This window comes from Photinus pyralis, unplaced genomic scaffold (assembly GCF_008802855.1).
Source record: "Photinus pyralis isolate 1611_PpyrPB1 unplaced genomic scaffold, Ppyr1.3 Ppyr1.4_LG4, whole genome shotgun sequence".
In the NCBI taxonomy this organism is placed as follows: Eukaryota; Metazoa; Arthropoda; class Insecta; order Coleoptera; family Lampyridae; genus Photinus; species Photinus pyralis.
In genome coordinates this window covers 18,915,087-18,931,569 of record NW_022170511.1, presented here as the reverse complement: position 1 = coordinate 18,931,569, position 16,483 = coordinate 18,915,087, and the positions used below count along the sequence as shown (strand labels likewise).

Sequence of the window (16,483 nt, the reverse complement as noted above, 5' to 3'; positions counted from 1 at the left end):
GTCATAAATCTGCCAAAAACATAAACGTCAATATTACAACACTGGCACTACCAGGACAAATTGTGTGGAACGAGATCAATGTATTCCTTAATACCAAGTTTAATGACTAATTGCCTGTCAGAATTCAAATTAACCGCATAATTATACGTAGCTATACCTACCTAGACAGCGCATCAAATTAAGAGTTATAATTAAAATCACGATTTCTAACAATTTCATTCTGAAAGTGAGTATTTCTACCAAAGAGTATACGTTATATACCCTTTGTTTCTACCTATGTACTTTATAAAAAGGTCATTGCAGTAAGTATTAATTATACATTACACCTATCTTAACTCAGTAGGTACTGTGGTGAGTCTTTTACGGTAATGCACTAATTAATATCACTCATCCTCTCGCAGACTCGGACGTCCTAGATGTTGGGTCTTAGATTTTACGTTGTGTTTTGTAGAATTTTAAGTGATTTTAGTCTACCAGTTCTTTTATTTGAAGTCGCACCATAGACAAGACAAATTAAATAGGTATCATTGGAGATAATTAGGTTTATTCCTTAATATACATTTTGCAAATTAACCCCTTTTTCCATGTGCAATCACTGCAATCCATACCAAAAGGAATGGGGATTAAACAAAATAATCTGATCGAACGGTGCTCAAACTTGTAACAGGTGATCGCTTTAGGCTTTAAAGATTTTTTTGTTAAATTTACAAATTTGCCGATATAGGAAATTTGTAAAGTCCCTAGATTGGTACCAATCTAGGGACTTTAGAAATTTGATACGTGTACCGCTTCATGCGGAAAGAGAATGGAACTAATATTCGAGAAAATAAAGCGCGTTAAGATACGAGTGTTCAAGCATATAAGAGTGAAAATGGTACAGTGTTGCCGGTTTTAAAAATTGTCCTAACGGAAAATGAAGGACCGCATTTCTGCTATACCTTCACATATACAGGGTGGTGCCTAGCGCAACACAGCATAGGGATTTCAATGGTAATTTATTTATAGTCAATTACTAGCTCCCCTAATTATTTTAGAGCAAAAGTCTAAATACTTTTTTTTAGAGAAAAAAATACTGCATCTGTTCATACTATTACTTATAATTTTCCATTTTTCAAAACCGTAGAAATCGAGAAAATAAAAAATTACATTTTTATAAATCAGTGATGCTTTGGAATCTTTCAACAAACTAGAAGCGCGTCGCATCTAAGTTATCGTTGTTTGACGTCGAACGATTTTCATATTTAATTCTGTTTCAACTAACCCATGCAATAAAAGGCATCTTAGGGTAATGTTTTTTTAGATAATGTATGCTGCATCTGCATCAGATCCTATTTGTTTATCATTTTCCGAACCAGAGTAGGTACCTACATAATCGAGGAAAAAAACTGATTTGAAGATTTGTTCTTAAACCAAAGAGTAAATTATGGGTATACTCTTTGCTTAAACTTATATTCGGATTTTCCGCTACTGCAGTCAAAACGTTGAATGTATTGTCATTTTCCTGATGGTTTTGAGGGACATTTTGAATGCACTTGCAGTTCTTTAACTAATTTATAAACAAGTATAAATTTAATATACGTCAAAGGCAAATAATGAAACGTGATCGCTGTTTTTTTAGGAAATTCCAAGGCATATTTGATTTATTGTAAAATGAACCTTTTTATTTTGTCGATTTCTACGGTTTTGAAAAACTGAAAATTATAATTAATAGTATGAACAGATGCAGTATTTTTTTCTCTAAAAGAAACATATTTAGACTTTTGCTCTAAAATAATTAGGGGAGCTAGTATTTGACTACAAAGAAATTACCATTGAAATCCCTATGCTGCGTCGCGCTAGGCACCACCCGGTATAAAAATTGTAGTGAACGTTTGGGTTTCGTTTACCTCATTTTATCATTCGAACTCGTCGGGTTCATATGTAAAAATTTGGTAGGTGAAAGGCATTCTTAGCCAAACTTTCGAAACGAATCTATGCAGGTCGAGCGCTGCATTTTCTGATCGCGTATTGGATTCTTCGAGAAAAATCTACGTAACGCAAACACGGCGATTTTTATATAAATTTTATTTTATATACTTTTCGTCAAAGACTAGTTTATACAAAAAGAGCAACTTAATTGCGTAGCGGAGTCGAGCGGTCTACTGATATAATTTTCAACCGTGAATACTGCTCAGTGTTGCCTCTTAAAGCGTGAGCGAACAAATTCGGTTCGGATTAACGTGCTCTCATTTAAACAAATTATTACCCCGAAAGCGTTGAGGTCTCAGGTATAAAACGTTCATTGCGAATATATTTGGAGCGGTTAGTGGTTAGACGATTAAAAAACAAGTTTGTCAATCAAAACTGTCTCTCTTGTGTTTACTGGGTGTTATTAGATCTACATTAAATGGCAACCAGTAAAAAGGTTAAAGACAGTTAATTTGTGCTTTTTTTGGCACAGTCAAATTTTTACCAGTGTCGTAGAGAATAAAATTTATTTTCTACAAGAAGGACGTCCAAAGTTATTTATGTATTAGAGGTATAAAAGTGATGTTTATATTCTCGAGGGCGACGAGTTAAAATGTTCGACGGCCGACAGACTCATATTTTCAGGATTTGCTACGCCTTACCATGGCCCTACACAATACACAAACACATATTAATTCGTAGCTATAACTCTCGCCAGGAAAGATTGCTGGTCACAGCACACCTTATGTCGATCTACAATCTATGTTTTTCTTAAGATGCGAGCGACTTTCGGAATATGATCGTGCCAATGTTGAACGGAAAGTCTTTTTGTTCAACATTGACACGATACTATCCCGGAAGTCGCTCACATCTTTAGAAAAACATAGATTGTAGACCGGGATCAAGTGTTCTGTGACCGGCAATCTTTCTTGGCGAGAGGTTTAAGTACCTACTATGCGATCAAAAATGAGTTGCTGTCCAGTCACCTTTGGAAGTTTTGTTTACTTGGGAAATCGTACTTAACTTGAGTCATTGAATTTATCTCAGAGTAAGAAATAAAGATAGAGATGCCTTGATGCTTATCTATGCGTGCCATCATCTCGTTTGTTTACTAACATTGCAGGAGGCTAAGTTGTCACATTTCACGAGATAGTTTTTAAGGGAATAATAATAACATATGCATCTGGAGTAATCTAAATGGATTTTTAGATGCTTATAAGAGTTCAGTAACCCAAACAATTTTAACTTACAATTAAACGGCGTAACAAGAAAAGTTATGGTGATTAGTGCACCACATCGGCAACGCTGTAAATTTGTTTTTGCACTCCTTCGTACTAAATCGCGTTTTCCCAATAAAACACGAACGTCGGGAACGTCAATCTACTTTCGCGCACTAGTGCCTAAAAATTCAACGAAATTATTTATTTAGTGCGGATCATAAACTAAAAAGTAGTATGATGGAAGAGTAAAAAAGAAAATATAAATACACTTTACATCATTCCCTGTAGTACATGGGCAAAAATAAGCTTAAACCAGAAGTTTTGAATAATAAATTGACATTTTAAATTTCTAAATTTCTACTTTATCGGCATAGAGGACTTGATTTTTTCAAAAGAATTATAATGTCGCAAAAATCTCACGAAAAGGATTTGAATTTATATAAATTCGATTTAACTAATCCGTGCAAAAAATAGAATACATGTTACGTGCGTGAACAGTATTTGCTTGATTCGCGCGACATGCGTCGCTCGTGCGCGTAGCGCACTCGCGCCGGCAAACTTCGCGCTCATCTGCAAAATAACTGTTCCCGCACTAATAATAATGTAAATAACTATCTCCGTTGAGAGGTATTTTGTTTATTTCGTTAAAACGTGATTCCTCAATTTTTAGGCGTTTTTATAGTGCAAGACTTATTCGATTTATGGTGTATTAATTTATGGGGGACCTTTCAAACACATACAGCTTTTGATCATAAATATTTAGTGATACGTTATTACGTTTGCACATGTAAACAAAACATAAACTTTGTTGCCCATAAAGATAAATAAACCCTACGCCACTGACTAATGTTTATTTTCGTCCTCTCAACGGTGAGATGTTGGTTCAAAACAAACATTCACGTTGTTATAGCGTACGCGTACTCTATCTTTATTTCTTACTCTGAGGAATTTATAACTTATAAATTCAATGCTTGAATTTCCAACGACAGCACTCATTTTTTATCGCCCGTTATATATACAGGGTGTTCAGAATTCTCGTCAAGTTCTCAGGGTTGAGAACGAAAAACCTTTATTAGCTTCCTAGCATGTGCTAGGTAGCTATTGCGATAGCCGTTTTTTGAACATTTCAAAATTTCATCAAATGTCGACGTTTTAGACCATTTTAAGCAACTTTTAAAGAATAAAATTTTTTTCCGTCTGTATGTACGTACGTACGTACGTTTGTTGGCAATTTTCTGAGAAAACGGCTCGACGGATTTTGTTGAAATTTTGTATATATGTTTTAGGCATATCCAACAGAAAAATAAAGGGCCGGATTTTTGAAAAAAAATTATGGAGCGCCGTAACGGAATCGAACTTTTTTTTTCAAATAGCAACCTAAAATTTTTATTCTATTATTTGGAAGACCTTATTTTCCTGTGTACAACCTACAAAAAATTGGGCCGGGTTATATTATCAAAAAACGGAGAAAAAAATTGTCAAAGTCAAAAAATTGTGTTGCATATGTGCAAAACGCAACGATCTTGTTTCTGAAGCAATTTAAACGAAATTTCTATGGTAAGTCCCTTTAATAAAAGCAAACAAAATTCATGCGCAAAAATCGTGTTGCGCATGCGCAGAAATGCAATTTTCTTATTTATGGAACAATTAAAACGAAATTTGGATGGTAGGTCCTCCTAATAAAAGAAAACAAAATGCATGCGCAAAAAATCGAGTTGCGCATGTGCAACATCCAACTTTCTTATTTATGGAGCAATTTTAACGAAAATTGGATGGTAGGTCCCTCTAATAAAAGCAAACAAAATGCATGCGCAAAAATCGTGTTGCGCATGCGCAGAAATGCAACTTTCTTATTTATGGAACAATTTTAACGAAATTTAGATGGTAGGTCCTTTTAATAAAAGCTAACAAAATGCATGCGCAAAAAATAGTGCTGCGCATGTGCAACATCGAACTTTCTTATTTATGGAGCAATTTTAACGAAATTTGGATGGTAGGTCCCTCTAATAAAAGCAAACAAAATGCATGCGTAAAAAAACATATGTTGGCAATTTTTGGTTTCAGCTAGGAAGCTATTCTGTCAAGAATTTGACACCTGGTTTTTTAAATTGAACCCCTTTTTCTCTTCTCCAATTGATTTTACACTAAAAAATGTGTGCCGAATCGAACTATTGAAAAAAGAGCAACTCTAACTCTTAATTATATTTACAAATAACATTACCTTAATGATTGCACAGTATTGTGAATAGACTGTGCTAATTAGCAGTATAATAAAGGTTGTCATCCCTAGTTGCATTTGATAAGGTATAAGATATGCTTACCATAGTATGTTGGTGTAATGTACTTGCATCAGATGATATACCTACCTACAGGCTACAGGCTTATTACCACTTTTGTCTTAATCTGCTCAATTCAGTATGAATGTAGAATTTGAGAGAATTTTTTACTGTAGACGTAAAAACTAGGAATATGAAAAATTTTTCAGTAACAAAATGCAAATTCGATTACTAAAAGAAATACAATACCTACAGCTTTTTAATTTCATGCAAGCATTGAATATGAATAAGCACTATCAAGTTAACTTTAGGACCCTAATGTGTGTCAAGCATTGTGTATTGCCTACCTTATAGCCACAAAAGCCTGAAAGAACATACTTATAATATAATGTCTTTGGATGCCATAAAAGTTAGCCTATAAAAGAAATTGTTTTATTTTCAATTAAAATTAATACATGTTTAGAAATATTTACTTATAAATAAACCTTGGAATAAATCAAACTAATTAACTTGAAGCAGTCGCAATATCTTTTTTATCGCTATTCGTCCAACTTAGTTTCTCATAAGTACCTTTGCACACAGGCAAGTGAGGGCCGATTGAATTAGGATCACCAAACATTTGTAACGGTACGTTTAATTGTTGCACTGGACTTTCCCTACATGTGAATTCTCTTAATATATATGGTGTCGAAAAATCATGATAATATCTCGTATCGTTGATACGCACCAGCACTCCATCAACGCGAAGAAAAAAACGAAGTAATACAAAGAACGAACTTGGCATTACCCTCTAAAAATATAATTAAAGTAATAATTACAAACAACTCGGAGCTTACAATTTTCACTGTGCATGAGGCAATACCGTTATCATGTAACTCGTCTTCAAACAGCATAAGATCCTCATAAAACAAAATCTTTTCTCGTTCCTTTAAGCGTTCAATGTTTATCCGCTCGTCTGTAGGTTCTATAGAAAACCGTCCAGAAAGTGAACCATTGTAATTCGTACTAAAAGTCCAATCGAAAGGTTTAATCTTCTCGACAAGATTGGAGGGGTCGCGTGATTCCTTCCACGCCTCCGCATAGGCCACCTTTAGATCTAGCTCCACGCTTGATACCAATTTCAAAGCATCTAACGCATTAAATTCTATTTGCAGTCCACTGCCATGAATTAGTGACAGTACATTATTCGGAAATACCATCTCTGGCAAATGTGGTAATTGTACACCTGTAGTAAACCTACATGAAATTTTATAAGAATCTTCGAACTAAAATTGTATGCTACTTACATACAAAAAACGCAGGGAGTGCAGCTATCGTTCTTGCACGAATCAGGGGTGCTACACTTTGAGTGAAGAATGTGTGATTTCTTGTACTTAAATAACCAGTCGTTTATTTTATATTCTTCCGAATTGATGGGCAAATTGTTAATGTTAATATTATCAATAGTAGCCTTGGCATTGTCTACAGATGACATTCTGTGAGATTTTATCGTGAATGTTTTTCGAAATACACTTTTTGCATAGGAAAGGAATTTTTCAAAACAAAAATTATAGGTTATGTACAATAATCAACGTCATGGCGGTAAATATACAGTGAGGAAACATAAAACGAACCGAGTCTACATTCCATAACCTATACCATGGCCTAATAAAAGTATGGGCTGTAGAAAAACAAAAAAAACCCTAATATTAAACAAAATATCGGCATACTCGACGTGCGTGAATAATATCAATAAAAACAGTCTGATTACACACGCATAACACAAAAACGGCATACGCTCAATCTTTTCTGTTCTTTATATTATAATATAATATAGAATAAATACAATAGAGGTACGCCACTGGTCAAGAAATACAAACAGCCGATGGGACTAAATAAAAAGTAAACCTCAGAGTAAAAAATAAGAGGAGCGAATGTATTATATCCTTTGCATTGGTCAGTATATTGACTTGACTTATCATAAAGCAGAAGAGACTTGAAACCCAATGACGAAAATAAATAATATAGTAAAAACGAGTAAAAATATAAGGGTTAGTTTCCTGCCTCTCATAAAATAATTATATAAAGACATACTATTACGATTTATTTATTATTAATTGAGTTAAAAAAACATCCTAAGAATTTATAATTAAAGTAATAACCTTTTCCAGTGAATGTATAGACAATTACACGCACTTCTATATAGTAACTACTTATGAATTTTCATATGAAGCCCCATTTTATACTTCCATTTCGTTACAAAACCACAATCCTCACATTTAAATTCAATTGGCCCATGGTTACCATTCACATGGTGTGTTAGAGCACTTTTCCAACTCGTGACGTAATCACACTGTTCACATTTCAACTTATTTGATCTGTAATGACGTCTGATATGCAGTACGAGATGCTGCCTCCACTTTGTTTCATATTCACAATGGGCACATTTGTATTCACTTGATCCTTTTTTAGTTACACCGTGGCAACGATTCAGATGCCTTGCCATAAAGGTTTCGTACTTTGTTATGTAATCACACTGTTCGCATTTAAATTTTGTTAGGCTATGACGACGTTCCACATGTCTAGCTAGAGTGTGCTTCCATTTTGTTACGTGTTCACAATAACCACATTTAAATTGATTTGTACTATGCATGGCAGTCATGTGTTGAACCAGAGCATTTTTCCATTTTGTTACATAGTCACACTGTTCACATTTAAATTCATTTGAAACAGGCTCGTATACTACATTTGCATGAAGAGCATTTGTATGGTTGGATAGATGAGTTTTATATTTTGTTGTGTAACTACAGTGTTCACATTTAAATTGGCATGAATCATGAAAATCAATGATGTGTCTGTTTAGATTAGTTTTCCACTTTGACTCATAATTACAATGATCACATTTAAACTTGATTGAAAAGTGAAGCGCGTTCACATGATTAGTTAGAGTGTCTTTCCGATTGGTTACATATTCACAATGGTCACATTTAAAATCCATTGGACTGTGAAGTGCGAGCACATGTCTCTGTAGGCAGCTATTCCAGTTTGTTACATAGTCACAATGCTGGCATTTAAATCTTTTTGATACCTTTACCTGTGAAGGAATCGCATTACGCTGTCCATTTGGCACGTAAGGAACTGGTATACCATTTGCGTATTGCTTGACACCAATGTTATCATGATGTGCTAGGGTTTGTAGATTATTTGCATCCACAATACCCTTTTTAGTATCTTCATGTTTAATACTGTCGTTAGTGTCATCGTTTACGAGAACCTCTTGTTTTGTATAAAATACTTTAACCTCATTTTCATATTTTGCTTCCACTTTCACTGTGGCAATGTTAGTGGCATTAGATTGTAAATGTATGTTCCACTGTTCATCGGGTTCCTTTTTAACCAAGGAAATGTCCGGAACTTCAACTTTCTGGATGGACATAATTTGATCGGTTGCAGCCATAAACATATCAGATAATGTTGCAGCTTTTGAAAGGCAAAACCACGCTGCATTCATTCATCGCCAAAATCTACCAAACGCTTGAGGGTGAAGTAAATAATCACAAATAAATACAGATTCCTAACCTAAACTTGAACAGGGCTTTTCGATTTAAAAATAACTGACCCACTGGTATTTGTAGCGGACGGTAGGTTGGTAGCACGCATTGCCAGCACAGAAGAGAATTTGGCAACACAGCATTTGCACACAGTTATTAATGTTATTATAGTCGCTTGAATGCTACAATTTGATTTTAATCGTGCGAGATGCTTATTGTATGTTATGCCTCTTTATATTTCTTGTACCAGAAGAAAATGTATAGAAAACTATTTTCTTTTTCTTATACAGTATATATTGCGTGCAAATTTGTATTCAATATACACTACCGTTCAAAAGTATTCAGCCACTAACATTTTTTTAATTTTTTATTGCTATATACTAAATTAATGGTGTTTCGCTCCAAATGAGTTTTTTCCAGTCTTCAACAGTCCAATTGTGGAGTTGTCGAACCCAAATTAATCGTTGCTTTTTATAATGCCTCTTGTCCATTTTAGCAATGTTATTTACTGAAACTTACCAGAAGTGGTTTTTTTGCGTTTGAACTTCTCTACAGGTAGAATAAAGGCAGATGAATCAAGTAAGATTGACAATTAACATTGCATTCGGTTGTTCATCTATTCCAGGCAACTTCAAAATTTAAATTATTATTCATAAACTGGCCAGCTGGGTATCAAGAGTAAAACTGAAGAAAGTAATGTGCGATCAAAAATGAGTTGCTGTATCGAGTCACCTTTGGAACTTTTGTTTGCATGGGAAATCGTGTTTAACTTGAACTTCCAAAGCCGACTCAACATGACGGTGACGCGCGTTATCACGCTGTTGAGCAGGATTTTATATTTTACTGTATGTGAAAGCAGGCAATTTTGGGTTCAGAAGATATCATTGGCTAAAAGGAATTAATCCTATTGATGGAAGAGTTCGAAAGATAGGTAGGCGTGGAGAAAATGCTGGTAGCCAGAACAGTCACGTGAAGCGGATCAAAAAAATCACCCGTACGACCGCACTGGAGTGGTTAATGAGATGGTAAAAAAAAAGTTTAATTCACGGGAAAATTAATATCGATATAAATTAAATCTATTTATTTTTGGTCTTTATTTTTAAGTGGGCGGAGTTTCAACCAAGACTGCAATCGGATTGGTCCTTCTTTATGTTGAATTCGCTGTTCTAAATATAATACTTTTTGATAGAATTTGATTTGTTTTATAGCAGACATTCCATGGCAAGACGGATATTGGCATAGTTTTTGTATTATAAAATTCCATGGCATCACATATTATTGAAAAAGATGGGGATTGTATTTTTCCAATTTTCCGACTTTATTATGCAAAAAATTGAAAACTAATACGGTTGATTGACGTAAAAAAATTGTTTCTACAAAAAACCTTAATACATTTTTGGTCTAAAATAATTTGGGGAGATAATAATCATATGTTATGAAATTTACATTGAAATCCCTATGATGCGTTACACAAGTTACCACCCTGTATAGTTTTCATTACATATTACTAAAGAGTGCATTTTTTTGTTACAGTAGCAGTAGCAATTTTTGATACCTACCATAAAAAGGTTCTTTTAAAAAAATGTTGTTTTTATATATTCAATGTTCCAGACAAAATTTTCAGCCTGTAGATAACACCCATACAACTCCAGCAACACTTAACTCCTATTCCTGGACATAGGTACTTTATTTATTTAATATTTTTACAACATTAGGAATTTTATTAATGGATTCGACATCCTAAACTCAGTATAGAATGATGCTCATAGGTTTTTATTCATCCTTGGATGCGGGACTACCAAATGCGGATGTATCTACGTAAATACATACCTACATAAATACGGTAATGAACTCTTGCCAGCATAAAAAATTCGCCGCAATGGGTACCTACCAAACCAAACAAAACCAAACAAAAATAATCCAGACCAAGTGAGAAATCATAATGAATATTTCCTTCAATCTTGGAATAAATTTGACATTGGCCTCATTGTTTCAATGTAAAAACTTGTGAATGGACTAACACAATGGCGCATGCGGGAAAATTCGATCAATGAGTTTATATATGCCATTGATTGAATAAATAGCTTGTTATTTATCCTATACACTTACTGCTCGCGACCGAAATTGTGTCATATATCGTAAATCGTATGGCGGGTAACAATTCTTGTTACTCAAACGCGATGCATTGTATTCTGCTTTATAGGAATTATTACCGTCCATATACTACTACAAAAGTAATTTGCAAGTCAATTAATTAGTGACGCGTTTTTACCATTCATTCATTTTCCGCTGCCTTGAATTAATAATGACAATGAATTTTTCATTTTCGCATAATGAACTCAAACACGTTGTTCTTGCCGAAACAGATCGGTAAGTGCAACTTCTTAATTAGTATATGGTTAATGAAGAAATGTTTTTGTCTTTATTTTTTGATGCATTGAGAAAAAATTTAAAAATGAACCAGTACCGAAGGTACAATCCAAGTAAAAATTGAAAAGTGCCAACACTACCCATATTTTGGTATTCTTTTTTACTGTGGATTTGTGGCTTAAATCCATTTCAATTAAGCCTTATTCAAAAATTCGGCAAAAGGCGCATTTGAATTGCAAAAAAGCTTAGCTCAAAAAGACCTTAATTTTCTAAATCGGAAAAAAATATGAGTGATAGTATATGTCAATTTGAGTTTAGGGCAGTGGTGTATTCGCAAATAAAAAGGTGCCGGAACTGCCATCCTATTTATATGTACAGGGTAAATAAAAAGTTCCGGAGCAGTCGAATATCTCCGTTATTGATGAAGCAATTTTTTTAATACTTGGTGTGCCTCTATATAATAAATATTAATGCATTTAATAAAATCGTAATGTCTTCTTTTTTCGACTTCCGGTTTAACCGGAAAAGGCCTTAACTTTTTGTTTTTAAATGCAACATCCTGTACATTTTATTGTTGGGCGCATAAAAAACTAATTACGTAAGAAATGTTTATAACTAAGGTTTTGGTTTTATAAAAAAAATATGTATATAACAGTACTTTCCCTTACAAATGTAATAAATCAAAATGAATTCTCTCCCACGTGTTAGTAGACTAAACTAAATTATTGTCATGTCTTGGGTTTTGATGAAATTAGCAAATATCAAAAAACGCAATCAAATTTTTAGTACTCGGTAATGTTGGGTCGCCAAAAATGAAAACGTGCCAACGTTTTTGATCTAACACCTATAACTGCGACTCATGTAGTAAATTCAGTTCAGAGTATTGTTTCGCATGCTTAAAAGAACTAACCACCCCCCCCCTCCCCACAGTAGGCAATCTTTCTCTACTGAAAGTTGTTTTCTAATTGATAAAATATGGTTTAAATATCCAAAGAAAATCTACTTTTCTTCTAATACTCCGTTTATAAAGAAGCGTTCCGCGAACAATTTCCACTTTCTTTTTAAAAATGCCAATTTTCGTCGCACTGTAATAAAGCACTTGTCTATGTCTTGTAACGTAAACAAAATGTTATCAATTATGGACCCATTTTCTTTTAAACACACCAGTCCATAACAAATAATTTTTATAAATAAGAAAATTGTATACAACAACTCTATGTATCCAAAAAAAAACACGCCTATCATTTTACAATGTCATATCAAATTAAATAAGAACAATAATTTTTCAAATTTTACTTAATAGTAAAAAAGTAATACGCCACTGGCAAATTATCCTTCGATATCACTGAGAATATCTTAATGTCCAAGTGTTTTTGAGTGGGCTAATAACCGCTTCAATATCAGCTTAAGATCAGTCTTCTGCATTCCTTCTACTTTTCTGGAAATGTCAGACTCGATAGCTGTAAAAGTTTTTGAGAGTTTCGTTTCCGTTGAACTATTAGGTACATTGTTAGTGTAGTCTTTGTCCGTCGAATAAGTCTGTGTGAAATCCCTCGAAATGTGGGAATCATTTTACCATTCGAAGATCAGTACATCAATTATTTATACCATAAGTTTAACAAACTAAATTTACCTATTTTAAATTCTATTACAGGTACTCTATTTTAATAATTTTAAACATGATCCACACCTCTGATGTAAATGTCTAATTTTAACGAAAACAATTTTTGCTAAAACCTCATATTTCTTAATTAAATGTAAATTTCCAGCTCGGCGTCTTATTTACATATCATCTTATCTTGGTATTATCTTTGATTCTTTGACCTAAAACTTAAAATACGAATGGTAAGCGTATTTATTAGAATCAAACTCGAGCACCACCGGGAGGTTTTAGCCCTTGCTCCTGGTTAAGAATGGCGGTTTTGAAACGGTTTGGGCAGCCAAAGAAACGGCAAGCTCCAAAGATCAGAAGGGTATAGCAAGCGATCAGTTAGCAGAAGCTCTAAAACAGAATTAAGATGCACAGCCAAACATCAATTTAGGGAAAGTGGGAAATGAATTAACTAAAGCTGTGGGAACGAAAACAGAACAATGTACAACCTCTCCCTTATGATTAACGAACGAAAGGCTTCAAAGGCCTACCTTTAAATTTTACGATACGGTACGATTGCAAATGCAAAAAAAATTAACGTTCAAATCTTAATGACAAGAAGCCCAAACGGAAAAAGATCCGCCTAAAATCACGATACATTTTATAAAATTCCCAAATTTGTGGAAAGAGGTCTCGGGAAACCTAGCCGCACGCCAAACGAAAGAGCTCAAATGCTCAAAATCAAAACTCCTTTAGCTCGGTCCCCTTGGAACGCGGATTAAACATCTAGATATTTTAGCACGCTTTTAAGGACGCCTTAATCGGATGATGTTTCCTGATCTACTGTTAATTAGCAACGGTTAATTATCTTTGCTTAATTGGTAATCTAATTAACACGATAACATCGATCTCGTCCCGGAATTTTGGGATCAAGCGACAGGCTACTTTATCATGTTTATCTACGCGCAAGGTAACGACCATGTCCATTTGTAGTTTTCAATTACATTGACGTGAACTAAGATCGGCTAATAAAAATTTTTAAAATAATGTGTTTTTATAAATGATGTAATTGTATTCGTAATAAAAAATGTTACTCTAATCCATTATGGACCTACCCTTTTTCCGGTCCATATAAAAATATGAAGTTGATGATAGTGTCTCAAAGACGAAACGTCGCAGTGAAAATCTACAAGCACCATCTTGTAAAATGGTGAGCTTAAAAAGTTTTTTCACTTTTTTTTTAAATCTTCGAAACTGATCGGAATTTCCGCATTTTTAAAACATCGTTTTACTAAGCCCTAAAATGAGGTCGATAACGTTAGCACCCCCAGTTTGCCTAAATGAAGTAACAGTATGCCTATAATTTAGGACTAATCAAAGAAGTTGTACCCGCTTAGTTCTGCCGTAAAAACCGATTTTTAAAGTGGGGGTGCTAACTTCAAATCAAGTTAGCACCCCCACTTTCCCCGATTGAAATTTTATTAGTGGCATTAAAAACTATGAATTAAAGACTAATTTGTACCCAAATTAGATTTTCATTATTTAAACAATTTTTAATAAGAAAGGGCAATTCTCAGAATTAATAAAAATAAATGGAACGTATAAATTAAAGACTAATTTGTACCCACAACATTAGAATTTGTACTCGCTTAGTTTCGCCGGAAACCCGATTCTAAGGTTGACTTGAAATCAAGTTAGCACCCCCACTTTTTCCGATTGAAATTTTATTACTCGGACCAAAAACTATGAATTAAGGACTAATTTGTACCCAAATTAGATTTTCATTGTTTAGACAATTTATATATTATTTAAAGAATTTTTTACTAAAAAAGCGAAATTCTCAGAGTTAATAAAAAGAAATGGAAATATATTTTAAAGACTAATTTGCACCCACAAAATTAGGATTTGTACCCGCTTAGTTCCGCCAGAAAACGGATTCTAAAGTGGGGGTGGTAACTAGACATCAAGTTAGCACCCCTACTTTTTCCTATTGAAATTTTATTAGTCGCATCACAAACTATGAATTAAGGACTAATTTGTACCCAAGTTAAATTTTCATTGTTTAAACAATTTACACATCATTTAAATAATTTTTTACTAAAAAAGGGAAATTAATGGGACGTATGAAGTAAAGACAAATTGTACCCACAACATTAGAATTTGTACCCGCTTGGTTCCGCCAGAAAACTGATTCTGACGTAATAACCATTTAAAAACCGCCTGACATAGATTCAAAATATACGCTGTAGGTATAATGCAAGAACATTCAAGCCCTTAGAAAAATTCTCCGCAATCTTGCATTTTCCCTTTGTAGGTACCGAGGTAGGTACCTTCCGTTGACACCCCATTTTCGAGATATACACACTAATTAAATCTTCTGACATTTTTCGAAATAGATTTGACATCACTAATGGATATATTTCTTCCAAACGTACCGATCGCCCTTTGTGGCTACCCTCCTCCGACACTTCGCTCTAGAGATATTAGAACGAATCACGTTAAAGAGGAGGACAGTGGACGGTAGCAACTAATTCTTTTCGTTGAGACATTTCATTAGAATACCTCAGAATCGGGTTTCCAGCGGAACTAAGCGGGTACGAATTCTAATTTTGTAGGTACAAATTAGTCTTTAATTAGTTCTAAATTATAGGCATATGTTTACTTGATTTGGGCAAAGTGGGGGTGCTAACTTTATCGACCTCCTAGAAATGCGCAACCGACTGTGTATTTCTTATGGTTTCCGATGTTCCCATAATGTTCATTCTTATCTTGGACACACTGTATTTTGTAATCTTTTCTCCATGTTTTAAAGAAGCGAAATTCTCGGATCAAAAAGCTTTAAACCTTCAACTTCATTTTAAAAAATGTTCGAGGAAAGACCCCACGGTCTCTGTGTTTCTGTTGGGAGTATAGGGAATGCAATCCCGCAGCAAAATCTCAATCCCGGTATTTGCGGGATCGTTAGATGTTAATCCCGCGGGATCCCGGTATTTACGGGATCCCGCAAAATTTTAAATACATTGGCGTGAATAAGCAATTTTGTGCGGTTAACTTCTGTATTACAAAAATCGCTAATTTTCACAATAAGTGTTCAACAAAAAAGTACTTTCAACCTAACTTAGAACTCAAAAAAGTCACCTGTAAAGCACAAAAAGGTGAACTTCTAAAGTGCCTCAAAAATAAATAGTACATTTTTAACGAAAAAAGTTTAATAATTATTTTAAAAATTATTTCTCCGTTATGACTTTCATTAACAAAGAAAACAGAGTCGTCCCATTTATGTGCGGGACAAAAATGCTGCGGGATTAATCCCGCAAAAATGCTGCGAGATCCCGGTATTTCGGGATCCCGCGATCCCGGTATTGCATTCCCTAGTTGGGAGTAATACCCCACCCGCAGGTGTGGAGGGGGGCGCAAATTGAAGTGCCGCCAAAGGCACGGCCATATATAGATACGGCTCTGATGAAAACAATTACCTTTATACCCTCGTTCGTCAAAGTAACGGGTGTTCAATAATGCTGGTAGATTCCATCCATGTACGGTGTGTTC

The 16,483-nt window shown here is 34.3% G+C and overlaps 2 protein-coding genes across 2 annotated transcripts; both read right to left on the bottom strand.

The window, feature by feature from the left end:
- Positions 1 to 5,861: 5,861 nt before the first annotated feature.
- LOC116168461 (TIP41-like protein) lies at positions 5,862 to 7,041 on the bottom strand. Its single transcript, XM_031484314.1, has 3 exons — positions 6,730 to 7,041; positions 6,280 to 6,679; positions 5,862 to 6,233 (listed from the first exon to the last, which is right to left on the bottom strand). The coding sequence occupies exons 1-3, from the start codon at positions 6,915 to 6,917 to the stop codon at positions 5,949 to 5,951; spliced, it is 873 nt and encodes a 290-aa protein (XP_031340174.1). The 5' UTR covers positions 6,918 to 7,041; the 3' UTR covers positions 5,862 to 5,948.
- A 464-nt stretch (positions 7,042 to 7,505) lies between these two features.
- On the bottom strand, positions 7,506 to 9,031 carry LOC116168578 (zinc finger protein 676-like). Its single transcript, XM_031484492.1, has one exon. The coding sequence runs from the start codon at positions 8,931 to 8,933 to the stop codon at positions 7,632 to 7,634; it is 1,302 nt and encodes a 433-aa protein (XP_031340352.1). The 5' UTR covers positions 8,934 to 9,031; the 3' UTR covers positions 7,506 to 7,631.
- Between the last annotated feature and the right edge of the window lie 7,452 nt (positions 9,032 to 16,483).

What these genes read in the sequence shown, in the direction of transcription:
- LOC116168578 (XM_031484492.1), bottom strand. Translation starts at nt 8,933, where the DNA reads ATGAATGCAGCGTGGTTTTGCCTTTCAAAAGCTGCAACATTATCTGAT.
- LOC116168461 (XM_031484314.1), bottom strand. Translation starts at nt 6,917, where the DNA reads ATGTCATCTGTAGACAATGCCAAGGCTACTATTGATAATATTAACATT. An exon ending in ACTCCCTGCGTTTTTTGTAT is followed by an intron (nt 6,680 to 6,729) that starts GTAAGTAGCATA and finishes AATTTCATGTAG; the next exon opens with GTTTACTACAGGTGTACAAT. An exon ending in CCTCATGCACAGTGAAAATT is followed by an intron (nt 6,234 to 6,279) that starts GTAAGCTCCGAG and finishes TTATATTTTTAG; the next exon opens with AGGGTAATGCCAAGTTCGTT.